The 14,942-nt window shown below is 46.5% G+C and overlaps 1 protein-coding gene across 3 annotated transcripts in view; it reads left to right on the top strand.

Annotated features, from left to right (window-relative positions):
- The first annotated feature begins 6,165 nt into the window (after positions 1–6,165).
- Positions 6,166–14,942, top strand: part of LOC309683722 (transducin-like enhancer protein 4) — a 101,002-nt gene continuing 92,225 nt past the window's right edge. For all 3 annotated transcript variants that reach the window (XM_082498045.1, XM_082498044.1, XM_082498043.1), the window contains exons 1-3: positions 6,166–6,235; positions 7,358–7,421; positions 8,843–8,887. In XM_082498045.1, the coding sequence (XP_082354171.1) occupies positions 7,401–7,421; positions 8,843–8,887 (66 nt within the window). In that variant the 5' untranslated portion in view covers positions 6,166–6,235; positions 7,358–7,400. The remainder of the gene's footprint in view (positions 6,236–7,357; positions 7,422–8,842; positions 8,888–14,942) is intronic.

The following is a 14,942-nucleotide window of genomic DNA, read 5'->3' as shown; positions in this document are numbered from 1 at the left end:
ATCTCAAACCTGATAAAAAGGGGTAAAAGCAACCTAATTATGGCATAGCGCTTCTCTGAGGAAGTTATGTTTTCATCCCAAAGAATTTGTCATGGGTTTGCCATGGAAAAAAATACTCCCTACTGCTGTTTCATATATTTCAGTGAGAAAGAGAGCATTGTCTAGGAAAAATTGCTTTAATTTCAAGCATCTTCCTAAGCCATCCTGTACTGCACAAGTTTTCATATCTAGCTTCCAGAGTGTGACAGGCCATAAACTGCTATCCTTCCTGCAGAAAAAAAAGAAAACTTTAACAGAGGTTTTCATGCCACATCCCAAGTGAGTTTCTTAGAAATAGAATTGCTCCATTGCAAGAAGTTTGCATGCAACGAATCAAGCAGAAATAAAGAAAGTAAGACTATGAATCCAAAAAACCAATGCCTATAAAAGAGCTAAATAAAATGGGACTTTGGCAATGTTAAAGAATAATGTAAAGACTATTGAAAAATAGTTTGGAACATGCAAAATTCTTGGTTTGTGAGCGCTACATATAAATTGATATATAAATCATTGTGTTATACATAGTATCATAAATTATCTTAATGTGCATACTACCTACAACATATCCCTAAGGTCACTAATGACTAATTTAGAAAGTTATAGTTAGGGAGCATTTTAAAAACGTACTGAGACAGGGTCACTTGATAGCACTTGTAAAACACAAGAACATAAACCGGGTGTCATGCTGTCACATTCTTCTACCACTAAAACCTGGCTTAACACCATAATTAAAAGTTTTAAGCAGAGAGAACCTGGTGCCAATTCAACTGAAAACCTCACTGAGTTTATCCTTTTGAAATATAAGAAGAGCACTTGTTACACAGTGCACTTAAATATGTGTACTGATGTAAGATTTACTCTAAGGCATTTTGAACTGATTGATTTATCAGTTTAACACCTTTATTTTTGCGAGTGTGAGAGTGTGTGTGTGTGTGTGTGTGTGTGTATGAGTGAGTACACAGCTGACAAAGCATGGTGACCTAGTAACTTGGTCCCAAAATAAACCGTAATAAGTTGCAGAGCTAGGCACAACTCTCTTGGTCTTCAGCTACAGCCATTCCAGACAGGAAATCTGTGGGGTTACATACAAAATGGCCTCAGGATTGGACCCTTTATTAAAGCTCCTCTGGCACTGATAAATCTCTGTATTAAGGTTATGACTTGACTATAAAAAAAAAAATAATCACCAGAGCCTGAGAGTGGGTTAGAAAATCTTAGCTGGAAAACAGTTTCTTTTTCACTTATCCTGTAGAACACATACATAAGCACACATTGTTCTGTTCGTTTCAGACCTTAGACTTTGAATGTAAACAAAAGCAGTCTAGTTCTGAATTAATGGGACTGAAATAACCAGTTGCTTTTCTTGATAACAGGAGAAAAAGAATGGATGCGATGTTTTGCAGCCCTGGGGCTCCTCTGTGATATTTCATAAGGGTTTTTCTACACCAGTCAAAACTCAGCACACTTACTGTGCATATAAAACTGCCTAAATATTTCTTGCAGTCGATTCACTTATGAGAAATCTTTAGCAAGATGTGTAAAACATTTAAGATCTACCTTCTTCACTTGCTAGATAATAGTACAGGTTATATAACCTAACATAAAAGATTTTTCACAAAAGAAGGAAAAAACAAGGAACTTTAAATACAAAACAGCCTATATTTAAAGACCCATCAAGGCTGTGTCAGAAGTGACAAAAGATAGGAAAATAGAATGACATTGACATTCTGATCTTAATTCACATCATTTAAAAGTGGCAAGTTATAGTGCACTTTCTCTTAAACTTCTGAGTTTCATGGATCTTGCCAGAATACTTGCAAAACTCTGCAGAAATACATGGTGATTAGTTACGTAAAGAGTTAAGTATATAGATATATACATCTCACTGAAGCTTAGCAAACCGAACTCTGCCCTACTTCTAAGCACACAAATTCACTGAAAACTAACAGGCAAGCAAGACTGAACAGCGCTGAAGCTTCGACGCACATCGCTGGTAAATTGCTCTCCAGAAGAAGAGGGACTGCTTTGACCAAAAAGGCTGTATGCGTTTGCTTTCTAAGGTGTTAAATACCTTTCTGTTTGGTGCTCTGTACCTGATGCCAAACTTATGCAGGGCAAGAAGGAGCAAAGAACCCTGCTGGTATTTTCACAATTCAGGTTTGGGTTTGTTTTTTTTTTGTTTTGTTTTGTTTTGGTTTTTTTTGTGTGTTTTTATTGTTTTTTGTTTGTTTGTTTTTATTGTTTTTTGTTTGTTTGTTTTTGTTTTGTTTTTTTCAGATATAGCACTTATTTTCTGACTGCTATGGTCCTTTAGGTTGTGGTGATGATGGCAAAATCTGCTGAGCTTGCCCATCACATTTCCAGAGATGCTCGCACCTCTGCAGAGGGAGTTGTTTTGTTCTGTTCCTGCACAGCTTTCAAGCGCTTGGGTGACAGGCATTCAAGCATTTGCAGATTTGGCAGCCATACTTCTGAATGTCAAGACTTGATCCTGGCACATGGCGAATGTCCTCTATTTCAGAGGAGTTGGGAGGGCTCTGCTGCCTTGGGAAGGGTGCTCACGACCAATCTTTTCAAAACATTTTTTGTGCTGGAAGATTTAGACACATGAGAAGCGGTGTTTTTGTAATTAGGCGGGTGTTCTATCTCCAAATCTTTAAACGATTTTTAGAGGTCTAACTCCCACTGGAACACTGTTTATGAACTCGGAAAATATGAGAATTCCAGTGGAAACGAAATACGCAAGTGGCCTGAAGGCTGAGTCTTGTGATGGCTCATGTGTAGATGTTTTCTGTGGCATAAAAACAGAAGGTGCAAAGGACACATTTTGGTCCATTTCCCAGTGGCCTCCTTGCCATTTTAGGCAAGTAACTGCTTCAGGAGGATTGAGAATCATCTGCCACAAACCAACCCAGATGCCAGGGGTTTTAGCACTCACCACGGAGGGAGCAGGTTCGTGGTTACCAACTCTACTTCAGAAAGAGGAGGAATTTCCATCCCGTGCCTCCGAGCCCAGCCTGGGCAGCGGGGGAAGATGGGAGGCTGTTACCTTACCACCTGCCTCAGCACCACTGCCACCCTGCTGAAGCCTCCTGAGCTGCCTGTGCCCAGGCCAGTCCTCGGAGGCCGGGCAAGCATGACAAAATCTGGGTGGCCATGTCCCTTAGAGGCCTCAAGGGCGCTCGGCCGCAGCAGGCCTTAGCAGCGGGGATCTGCAGGCCGGGCAGAGAATTAGAGGCCCGGAAAGGGCCACAAGTCACCGAGTGAGAGTTTTGAGAGCACAGGTTTGGCATACGGGCATCAAATGAGGTGACTACACCGCATCTGTTGTGCGCGGCAGCTCGAAGCGTGGCTGATCAGGCATACGGACTGCTCGAAGGCGAATCCAGGCACGACGGGTGCAGGGCAAAGGGGGGACACCCACCCCCACCCCCTCAGCCCGGCCCCGTCCCTCACACGCGTTTGCCTGCGGCGGGGCTTGGCTGAGAAGCCGCTCTAGGGTCTTCTTAGGACACAGCACCACTGGGTGAAGAATTGGGTGGGGTTTTTGTGTGGTATTTTGCTTTTTTATTATTATTATTTATTATTTTTTGAGGTGATATCAGGTGCAGGGAGCTCAGGGCTCACGGCGGCCGGCACCCGCCCCGCCTGTAACCGTGCCGCCGCCAAGGCAGGCCTGCCCCGGCCCCGCGCCGCCCGCCCCTCACGGTAAGCGACGCTGGGGCAGCTCCCCCCGCGCCACCGCCCCCCGGGCAGCGCCACTCCTTCCGACGAGCCCCGCGACGGGCAGCGGGAAGACGAGCCCGGAGACGGCATCCAACTCGCCGCCCCCCCCCCCCCCCCAGCGGGGGGTGTGTGTATGGGGGGGTGGTGGGGGGAGGGGGTAGCGGCACGCCGCGCCTGTCTCTTTAAGGAGACGCTGCCCCCCAATTAGCGCGCGCCCCCGGCGGCGCGGGCCGCGGGCGGGAGGGGCGGGAGGCGGGGCGGGCGCCCCCCCACCCGCCCCCCGCGCCATCGCCCCGCGCGCGGGGGGCGGTGGCAGCGGCGGCGGCGGCGGCAGCCGACACCGTCCCACGTTACTTTGATTGACGGCTGAACAAATGTTTCCCCTGTTCGAACGCCGGCGCCGCGGAACGCCAGCGATCTCCAGGCTCCACCTCGGGCGGCGGGCAAACAGGAGCGCGGAAGCAGGGGGAGCCACCTAATTGGCTGCGAGCCCGCGTGGCGTCAGGCCCCCACGTGGGGGATGAGCCCCCGCGGCCACCGCCCCCACCCCTCCTTTCTCGGTCCCGTACGCCTATTTGTCAGCGGCGAAATGATGGGCATTAATACAGAACGGCGATTAATGTGCCGCCGCCGCTGATTGGTCGCCGGCGACGCCCCTCATGGGCGGAGCGGCGGAGGGGGCGGGCGCGGGAGGTGCCGCGCTGCCCGACGGGAGGCGAAGTCCCGGCGGCGGCGGGCGGGCGGGTGAGACGAGGGGGCGGTGGCGGCGAGCGGACTGCGTCTCCCAGCGTGCCCCGCGGACGGCGGCGCCTTCCGGCTGCCGTGAATATGTATCAGAATGTTAATGATCCGCCGCCGCTAAATTTGGGCAAAGGAGACACCTCGCCAGAGCGCGCGCGGGGAGCGGCAGCGGAGGGTAGCTTTGGGGTGGGCTGGGCTGGGCTGGGTCGTATCGGGCCGGGCACGGGACGGGGCTTCGCTCCGCTCCGCGCGGTGCAGCCGCCGCCGCCACTTCCCGGAGTTTCGAAAAGCGAGGAGGGGAAAAAAAAAAAAAAAAAAGGGACAAAAAAAAAGAGGAGAGAAAAGAAAAAGACATAAATAAAGCAGCCCGGACCGTACCTTCTTTTTCATCTTTCTCGCTCTATTTTTTTTTTCCATTTTTTTGTATTTTTTTTTTTCTTTTTTAAAGTAAAGAACCAAAAAGAACGAGAAAAGAGCGGCCGAGCAGCGCTAGCGGGGGAGATGCGGTCCGGCCGGTAGGAGCGAGGACCGGACCGCCACACAAAAGGGGCACCGCACCGAACCGCACCGCACCGCAGCGCGGCGGCGGCGGCGGAGGCATCAGCGCTCGCTCGCTCCCGCCCGCCCGCCCGCCGCAGCCGCCCCCCCCGCCGGGGCGCCGCGCCGCGCCCCGCTCCGCTCCGCCCGGCGCCGGGAGAGCCGCCGGCAGCAGTAAAAGTTTGCAGAAGGGGAGAAAACTGCCGGCGGGGATCTCTGGCGGAGCGCGCACCGGCGCCGGCGGAGGGGCTTTCCCCGCCCTCCCTCCTCCTCCTCCTCCTTCTTCTCCTCCTCCTCCTTCCCCTCCTCCTCCTCCTCCTCCTCCTCCTCGCCCGCCGCCGCACGGGGCTCGCAGCCCGCCGGAGCCCGCGGAGCGGCGGCGCTCGGGAGAGCCGGTCGGCGCCGCCCGCTGACCGCCCCCGGGGGATGTGGCAGCGGCCCCCGCGCGCCGCCGCCGTCGCCGCCGCCGCGCTTCGCTGCTGCCGGCGGTGCCCCGCCAGCCCCGGGGCGGCGGGGCCGGGGCGTCCCTGCCCGCTGCCGCCGCCGCCGCGCCTGCAGCCCTGATCCCCGCCGCTCCGGCCGCCAGCGCCCCCCGAAGCGGCGTGGATGATCCGCGACCTGAGCAAGATGTACCCGCAGACCCGGCACCCGGTGAGTGGCGGCGGCGGCGGCCCCCGCGGGCAGCGCTCCGGCGCGGGCACCGCGGAGTTGTAGCCATTTTCTTATTGTTGTCCGCCGCGCCGCCGCCGCCGCCCCGGGCCGGGGTTGGCTTCTCCGAGTTGCCCCCGCCCGGTGCGCGGCGGTCCCGGCCCCCGCCCCGCGTCCCGCGGCTACCGCCGATGCGGGGGGTCCGAGCGGGCGACGCCTCCCCCCGCGGCGGACCCGCACCGTCGGGGCAACAGCCCGGGGCGCTTCGGGGCACCGCGCCGCCGCCCCCGGGCGGGCGAGGGGCCGGTGGGGAGGTGGGGGGGGCTGTGCCTCCGCTGGTCCCGGGTGCGAGGGCCGCCGCGGGCGGGCGGGGGGTCGTCGGGCGGGGGGGAGCCACGGGCGGGCGAGAGGGGGCGATTAAAAGACCCGCTGTTGCTTGCTTGCAGGCTCCTCACCAGCCAGCGCAGCCCTTTAAATTCACCATTTCCGAGTCCTGCGATCGGATTAAGGAGGAGTTTCAGTTTTTGCAGGCTCAGTACCACAGGTAAACGCTGCTTTACTTTCCCCCAGCCCCGCGCGGAATCGCTTCTTGCCGCTTTCCTACTGCCGCTGCCCGCCGGGGTGGGGACGTCGGGACACCCCCGGCGGAGACCGGGCGGCGGGCGAACCCACCCCGGCCGGGCGGTCGCCCGCCGGACCCTCCGCATCCCGCTGCCGCTCGGTGCCGGGGGCGCACAGGGGCCTCGAGCCGAACGGTGCGAGCGGATTTTCTCCTTTTTCCTCACGCTCCGGTTGGTGGTGGTTGTTTTTTTTGCGTTGTTTTTTGGGTTTTGGTTTTTTTTTTTGGTTGTTTGCTTTTTTTTTTTTTGGGGGGTGTTAATGGAAGAATATGTGGATGACTGGGCTTGTCCTCTGCTTTTCTTCAAAATGCCGCTCAGGACGCGCATCTTGTCTTGGCTCGGCCCCCTCGCGCCTTTCATTGACATGTCAAGTGCTGATAACCTGGAAGTGAGGCGGCGAGCTATTTCATTATCCTTAGGTGGAAGAGCGCTGTGTCCTCAAAGTGACAAGTGACTTCTGGCAGGATTGCTTAGCGGGCTTCTGAAAACAAACAGAAAAACCAGCGGAGGTGTTCATGTTTACCATGGTATTCCTTAAATTACCTGCAGTGTTTTCCTTGCAGTTCTGACATCAGTAACAGGAAAAAAAAAAAAAATAACCCAGCAACTTTTTGCTCCTTGAAGTGGTGATACACGTTTGATTCCTCTGTGGGTTGAGTGAAAGCAAGAGGTGTTTCTAAAACTCATTCAAATAAAAACTCCGAAATCCAAATTATGGATTTGTAAGTGGCTTCTCAAGCTTGTTATAGGTATGAACCCCTGCGTGCTTCTTCTGTGAACCGTTGTTGTTTTTTTTTTTTTTTGTTGGAGAAAAATACTCTCCTGTATGCTGTGTGCAGTTTGCTTAGGAGATGAGGATGTTGCACAGTATGTCTCGAAAGAGGAAAAGTACAAACCCCACCCTGAACTCCCAAGCAAGAGCTGGAATGCACATTTCTGTTTGTGTGTCGGAGGAATGCTTGAAAAGGGGAGTAACCTGTGCTGAGAAGAATGTCAATTTTGTGTTATGAAGTACCCATGCTTTTTCCTTTTTATGTCTTGAACAGTTTAAAGCTAGAATGTGAAAAACTGGCCAGTGAGAAGACAGAGATGCAGCGACATTATGTCATGGTAAGCAAGCTGCATAACAAATTCAAAATGTCTATTAGCTTGGTATACTGAGACCGAAATATACTTGGATTGCTGGAGGCGAACGGAAAGATTATAGTAGTGCTGCTGTTGTTGAGGTTGCAGCAGTGCTTCCATTATAAATCCTTAGTTTCAGGGTCTTATAACTTGTTTGCAGCAGTTAGTTTCCACGTGAAACCTGCTTTTTAACGTTTTAAGCAATTGGGGATATTTCTTCCAGTGCTAGTAGATTCCTTGTCAGCCCTTTAAAACCGTGTACAACTTTCGTAGTGTACCTGGGGATAATGTTTTCTCTTTTGCTGACTTTTCCCAATGAGCACATCTCTGTAAAACGCTTCTGGATAATATATTTTTTTTTTTTTCTGTGATGGGAGTAAGCCAAAATTGTACGTGTACATGTATAAACCCGAAGCCCGCTTCCTAGAAGAACTGTAGCACCTTGGCAGTGGGTTCATTGTTTCGCTAATTTCAGAATGGCAGGGATCTCAGCTGTGAAAGGGATTTCCTCAATGGTTGTGGTCTGCCTGGTTGAATAACGTGCGTGCAGGAAGACATCTCTAAATACGTAATTGCGTGGTGGATCGTAACGCCAGAGGAGCTCCTGCTATCTGCTCTCTTACACATGTATGAAGTAGTAGCCCTTTTCCATACGAACATGGCAAATGATACTCTTGTATTTACAGAAAAGAGTAAATAACCTTGAAAAATTCTTAACCCAGAGCACAAGCAAATGTTAAGGCTCGCAGTTGTCTTTGTCATGCCTGATATGCCTAAGTCTTGGAGATTGTTTTGGTGCTAACATTACACACTGAGCTGAGTTCCCCGCAATACTCGGGCACGACAGGGCGTACTTAGATTGGTGTGTCTGCTTTGGCTCTGGATTTCCCTGCGCTTTCATTTTTTGCATCCCTGCAATTTAATTGTAGCTTTTCTTTGTGTTTTTAATTTAAAATATTGAATAACCGGTCTGTTAGACATTGCTGATTTATATGTGTGTCTGGCTTCAAGCACTTCGGGCGTTTTTTTTGGCATCTTTTATGTGTGCTAGGGAATAAAATCTTGAGCGTTTTCTGTGTGGCTTTTTTTCTGTTTCTAATCTTTAACTCTGGTTGTGATTACTTTTCGTGATTATTTTATGTTGTCTTTTTTTTTTTTTTTTCTTTCTTTTATGGCCGTTCTTTGTAAATTTGACACGCAGCAACGTAGATAAAGTAAAAAAGCAAAAAAAAAAAGCAAACAAAAGGTTGCTGTGAAATGCCGTTTCAAATTTCTCTGAGCTCTTCAAGGCCAGTAAATGTTTTTAGGTCTGTATGTCTTTGTACAGATGATGCTTGAGTCAAAGTGAATTTTGGAATGGTTTTCATGATTGCAAGGTCTAATAGAGTAATTTTCTTCTTTCCTAGTATTACGAGATGTCCTATGGTCTGAATATAGAGATGCATAAACAGGTAGGTCGATACTTTGTTTCGTGTAAGAATGCTCTGTGTAATTTCTCCCCTCAGTCTTAAACCAGGTGCGTGTTCTGTGTGACTTGCTTTAATTGCATGCTTAGGTGCGTGGTGCATATTTTTGGGGTTTTTTTGGTTTTTTTTTTTTTGGATACTTAAGCTGGCCCTGAAACTTTCGTCTCGCGTAACGGCGTATGGGCTCTGCGTAGATCACGGCGTTGGTGACCAGTTGCGTGTTATGTGGTTGACTGTCCACGTGCGATCTCCGCACATGCCAAAGGGGTCCTGCACCGCGGGGGGAGGGGGTGTCTGTGAGTAGGGATGGATATGTGGGTTGTACCTTCAGGTCCCTCCGGCCTTAAACCTTCGAGGTTTACTTTTTTGGGATGGCAGCGACATCACGAATGCATATATGAGTTGTCAAGGGATTTGTATTTGCGTGCGGAAAAGGCTGTTCTCTTCGGTTAACCTGGGCTGATTTGAGCTGGAGCTACAAAAGCAATTGATGCACAGCCATGTTCCTGTTTCCCTCTGGCTGCTTACTTGGACCTTTGTCCAAAACCAGTGTCTTAGCATCTCAAACACGAAAGAGTAAATGAGCTTTCTGCGAGGACGTTAGCATGCTCGGTTTTGTGCCTTGAAGTCTAGCACTTAGGCCAAGATTAGCAGGAGATTAGTCAGATGGAGCATGGTAGTGTAAATCAGAGTTTCTTATTCAGTAATGTGTGTTTTTAACCTTCTCTAGAGGAGAATGAATTAAACATCTGACCTCTTTTCCAGTGAGGGAACTTTTTATATGGTGGAGTTTAATACTGACAACTCATTTTAGCAAACGGTTGAGCAATTCGCCAGCGTTGCTGGGGAGTGTAAACTGCAGAAATAAAGAAATGGTTGGATGGGAGAAGAAAGACCATCAGAAAATTGGTTTGTACGCATTTCTGTTCAAAGTTAGGGATTTGGAACTTCTCTGGGTTGTGGAAATAGGATTTCTTTATCTTGTTGAGAGCAGACATACAAGTCAAATGTTTTTTTCATGTTATTTATTATATTTTGTATTCCATTAGCATCCCAATGCCACAGTACTGATTAGGGCCATTTGCGCTAGATGGCATACAAACATGAAGACGGTGGCACTTCCCTCCTCAAAGCATTTTGCATCCACAGCTCCAGACTTATGGGACCTTGTACATCCATGTTAATTTACAGACATATACGTAGACCTATTGAATTCAGATGTCCTCCTCACAGATACCTAGCTGTGAAGAGTCAACAAGTGCGTTTAACAAATGGTTGAGAGGAAGAGGCTGTGATTGCAGCTGATCAGACTGTATGTACATACCTGCTGACTGTCTGGACCTGATTCAGGTCACAGGTGCTGGTGGAAAGACTGGTCATAGGCTCTCAGAGGTGTTGGGTCTGTTCTCAAATGAATAGCCAGATTGTGTCAGGTCCCACTTAAAAAAAAAAAAGAGGAAAAAAAAAAAAACCAAATCAAAAAACCCCAACCAAATAGTAAAGTAGTAGATAAAGAAACAATTCACAAAGACCAGAGTCCTTACAGGCCACCTACGTAGCAAATTCTTACAGGCGTTTGAAAGCAGGCATAGCAGTCAAACTTGTTTATATTTCTACGTACCCTGTTTTTACAGCAATTAGTTGTATGTAGGCTTACACCGACTGCACAAAATTCTGTGGGACAAAATCAGCTTGCAAGTGCAAAGTGTAATTAAATTGTTTTAAGCGGAGGGGGGGAAACCCACAGCAAAAGCCCTTTTAACTTCTAATTTCTAAATGCTTTACTTCAGAAATTGTATACAGTTATGGTGATGGAGTCGTCAGTGATATTCTGCAGAAATTGAATAGTTACAACTAAGTGTGGGGATTACAAAGGACTGCGTTTTAATTAAACACCTTTTTCCATTACTGTTCAGTCTGTTCAAATTAGTAGTTTAGGATTGTACTCTCATGCAAAACATTTAAATATTTTGTCAGATGTTGATTCAAATTATCTGTGGCTAAGAAACTTGTTCGCTATCATTCTTAAATCTGATATCAATTTAATCTCTGTCATGTCTCCCCTTCTATTGCCACAGTGGTTTGGTGTTTTGTTTTTTTTTTTTTCTTCCTTTCTCCTCTTGCTTCAGCAACGGCAAAATATTTTCCATCTTGCTTTATGATCACAGCGTTAGGGTCCATTTTGATACATTACATAGATAGCGTTGATTGCTTCATTTGATGCGCGTCAAGCTTTTTTAGTCTTCCACCTTAAATTTCCTTTTCTTCCTCTCCCATCTTTGAATTCTACTCGGCTGAAATTGAGTGATTCACCCTTTTTTTTTTTTTTTTTTTTTTTTCCTTCAACTCCCCCCCCCCCCCCCAGCTTTCTAAATTCAATCATATCAAAAATCCTGAGGGCAGTTTATCACATTATGAAATACAGACAGCCCTGCAAACCACCTACTTATTATATTTTCTTTCTTTTTTTCACTTTAGCACAGAGGCATATCTGTCTTTATTTGTTTTTCTGGGCAGACAGCCTTGGTTCCTCTCAGGTTCTTTTCCAGATGTACTCGCTGGATGCCCTTGTAATGGAAAGCAGGCAATAATGCAGTGAAGTTGCCCTTCGGCGTAATTGGGCCTAGTTCTCAAGATCAGGTTAGGCTTATTCACTTATTAGATTTGCGTCTCAAAGGGTTCAAGAGCAGGACTCCCTGGAGTCCTTGGAAGTACCCTAGTAATTGGTGGCCCTGATATTTGAAACCTTTGTGTATTTTTCTGTTAAAGCTTCTGTTCTTCTTGGCTGCTCCCAGCCACAGAGTATTTATTTTTAGAGAAATTTTTCACTGGAACAGAAAATGATGGCTGTGATGGAGTCATGACTCTGTGACTTAGCAAATTGATAAAAGGATAAACGCGCAGAGAGCAGCGGTAGTGAGTGTGCCTGTGTGTCTGGGGGGGCGGACGGGGAGGGGGGGAGGAGGGGGAAGAGCATCTCTTTTTCCCACCCCCCATGTGATGCTCATCATCAGTCATCCTGTGTTGATTTTGATAGAAGACTATTAAAGTGAAACCTATGGGGAATTTGTCATTCTGAAAGGAAAGCTAATGTAATTAGTACCAATTAAAGTACATTTAGTAAATTGGATTTAATCTTAATTAAGCCTGCATAATGTTGCCAATTTTTAACAATTATGTTTGAGAACATAATTAATTTAAATTTTGGTAACTGAGTAAATAGCATTAGACTGGTAGAATTAGTCATTTGTATTTTTTTTTTTTAAAGACAAGTGTGGGGTATGTTATGACATGTGGTGTTACAGCCCAAAATAGTAAGCTAATTTTTGATATTCTGTTCTAGGATCAATAGAGCTTCAAAATAGACACGTTCAAAAAAAAAAAAAAAAAAAGGAAGGCATTGACTTGAGGGGTTTGGGGTCACAGTATGAACAGATACTTCGCTACAGTTTAAAATTTCGGTAGCATAAATGTGAACGTTTGAGTGTGGTCTGAAGATGCCCGTTTCTTACTAAGTTGCTTTTTTAACATTTAAGAGGCTCAGCGGATAGTTTATGAATGAAGAGTTGTCGTACTGCTCTGTGTTTCTAATATACTGTTGGTATTTGGTGGTGGTGGTCATTTGGTTTAATTTCTGAAATTAGGCTGTTTTAAGGTTATGGTAAACAGTTCATTTAAATCGCTGTAATCAAACATGCTTGCTGAAGGTTTTAATTCAGAATTGTAATTGTCACTTAAAATAAGTGCCTGTATTTGGCTACAGACAACAGATATTTGTGAATGAGACTGATGGAAAGCATAAATAGGATACAGCATTTACTTTGTCCTTTGATTATGTTTTTTGGAGGTAGCAATACGTAAATTCTGAGTCGCTCTTTTTGGTTAGACCTCCATCCTTCAACTAATTCGCATGCTGGGATGTTGAATTTCAGCATTTTTGAAAGAGAATTCAGATCTTTTAAGGAGCTGGGCATTAAAAAATAAATGAAATGACTTTTTAAGATCACAGTTAAAAAAAAAAAATCAGTCCAATCCATGTAAATTTTATTACAAGACTTGGGCAACAACCATTTGAGTGCTGCTAAAATATTAATTGGATAGAAATGAAAGGGCTCTGCTAGCTGATAGGATATCATAATCATAGCTGCAGTAGTCGATGGTAAATGATGATAAATGGCATTAGGAACCTTTTAGCAAACTGTAATAACTACGAGGAGGGAAGCAGTATGGATTTGCATTATATCTGATACCCTCTAGTACCAAGTGGATTGCCAATACTGCTTGTTTAGCATTTTCTAAGGGCAATAGGATATTGATTTCTGACTTACAAGGAACGGCTCTATTTTCGCCATTGAAAAGTATTGCAGGTTGTTAAGAAGAAATTGACTTGAAGAGGCCTGACTGCTGCCCATCATGGAGCAAATAAAGCAAAACTGCCGAAGCATGGTGGAGCAGCGAGATGGGGCCCTCAGCAATTTGTTGCTATTAATTTACCATGCTCGACAGCAAATCAATCGGCATCTACTTCATCTGCTGGAGAAAATGCTGTCCAGGGCAGATAAAAGGCCCTGCGTGGTACAGGGAATAGACTGGATTGGCCAAACGGAGGCTGCAGTTAATGTGTAAATAAGTGAAATCAAGGCCACTGTTGCCGAGAAAGCTGTTTTTAATTAGGTTGGGGCTTTATAGTGAGCTATTTAAGAAAGTAGTATGGAGAGTAAGGGGAGATTTATTGCCGACTGAGTTAATATATGGGCTGTACGACATCCCAGCCCTGAGTCTGCTCGCTTCTTAAGCCTTAGTAAATTATTTTGGTAAAGGGGTAAAGATGGGGATCAATTTGTTTAATTTAGGGCAGAGTTTTGACCGTTTTTCATCTTCATGGCCGTAAAACACGTATATCATAGAGAACTGGTTTGTATATGCGCTACCTGTGTAATGGAAAAATACCTTTAAAATACCTTTTTTTTTTCCTTTCTTTCTTTTTTTTTTTTTTTTGGCAATGGCCTGGGCTTGGCGTGAATGTGTGTGCATGCATGTGTGCACATTTTTTTGTTTTTAACAAGTCAGTAGTTGAGTGTATATTGTCTTCCGTTTGAAGAATAGCTGGAGAGCCAGCTAAAATTATACGGGCTGAATTTGTTTTCCATTATAAACAGTAGGAAAGATTTAATAGAGATACAGGCAGTGGGTAGTCAGAACTGAACTGGAAAACTTCAAAATGAGAGAGATTAGAAGTGAAATTTTGAAGACTGCAGCTTACACAGGACTATTAAGGAGGAAGAGAAAAACAAGTGGCTTTTCCATCAAAGTCGCAAAATGTAAAAAATAGGTTGTCAAATCAGTTTGACAACTGAGGCTTGTTTGTCCCAGTTTTAGGTTATTTAGCCTCTGAAGCCAGCAGAAAAGCTTAGAAGCTTATGAAAAGTTAGAAAATGTATTATTCTGCAGTTGAACCAGAAACCTTTTACTTGGTAATAACTGCTAAGTTCTGAGACGAGATTCTGTGCTTCCTTTTGCTCGCAATACAGATGTTAGAGACAGCCTTTCTGTGGAGAGGTCCTGTAAATTACTGGGAAGTTTGCTGTCGCTACTTCTCCACCAGTTACTGTTGAAATAACCTTTTCCCCCGCAACTGCAGAATAACATGCACGAGGACAAGAACTTCCATTTCACCCTGTTTTTTGCCGCTCGTAAGCAAAGGAAAGCGGTGTTTTCCCCCCCACTTGTTTTGGCAGTTCAGACAGATGCTTAAGACACAGGAAGTAGCACAAAACATGCTGAGCAAACTTTTAAATTGAGACATACGCTCTGTTTTTACTGGCAAAAGGCTGTGCTCCACAGTGCTTAAACATAAAAGCGTTTTTCTGCCTTTGAAAGATGCTAATTGCCGCGATGCTGCCTCACTGACTGTGTTAGTTTATGGGCCCGCTTGTAATTACAGAGGGGGCAAGCGGTGACCCCGTGCTTAGGGTTGCCTAACACCTTCCCCTGTAAAAAAAAAAAATAATCCTGCAAATATCTATCTATCTATCTATAT

The sequence above is a fragment of the Vanellus vanellus genome, assembly GCF_965231255.1.
Source record: "Vanellus vanellus genome assembly, chromosome: Z".
Lineage (NCBI taxonomy): Eukaryota > Metazoa > Chordata > Aves > Charadriiformes > Charadriidae > Vanellus > Vanellus vanellus.
This window is presented reverse-complemented; position numbering and strand designations above follow the sequence as displayed.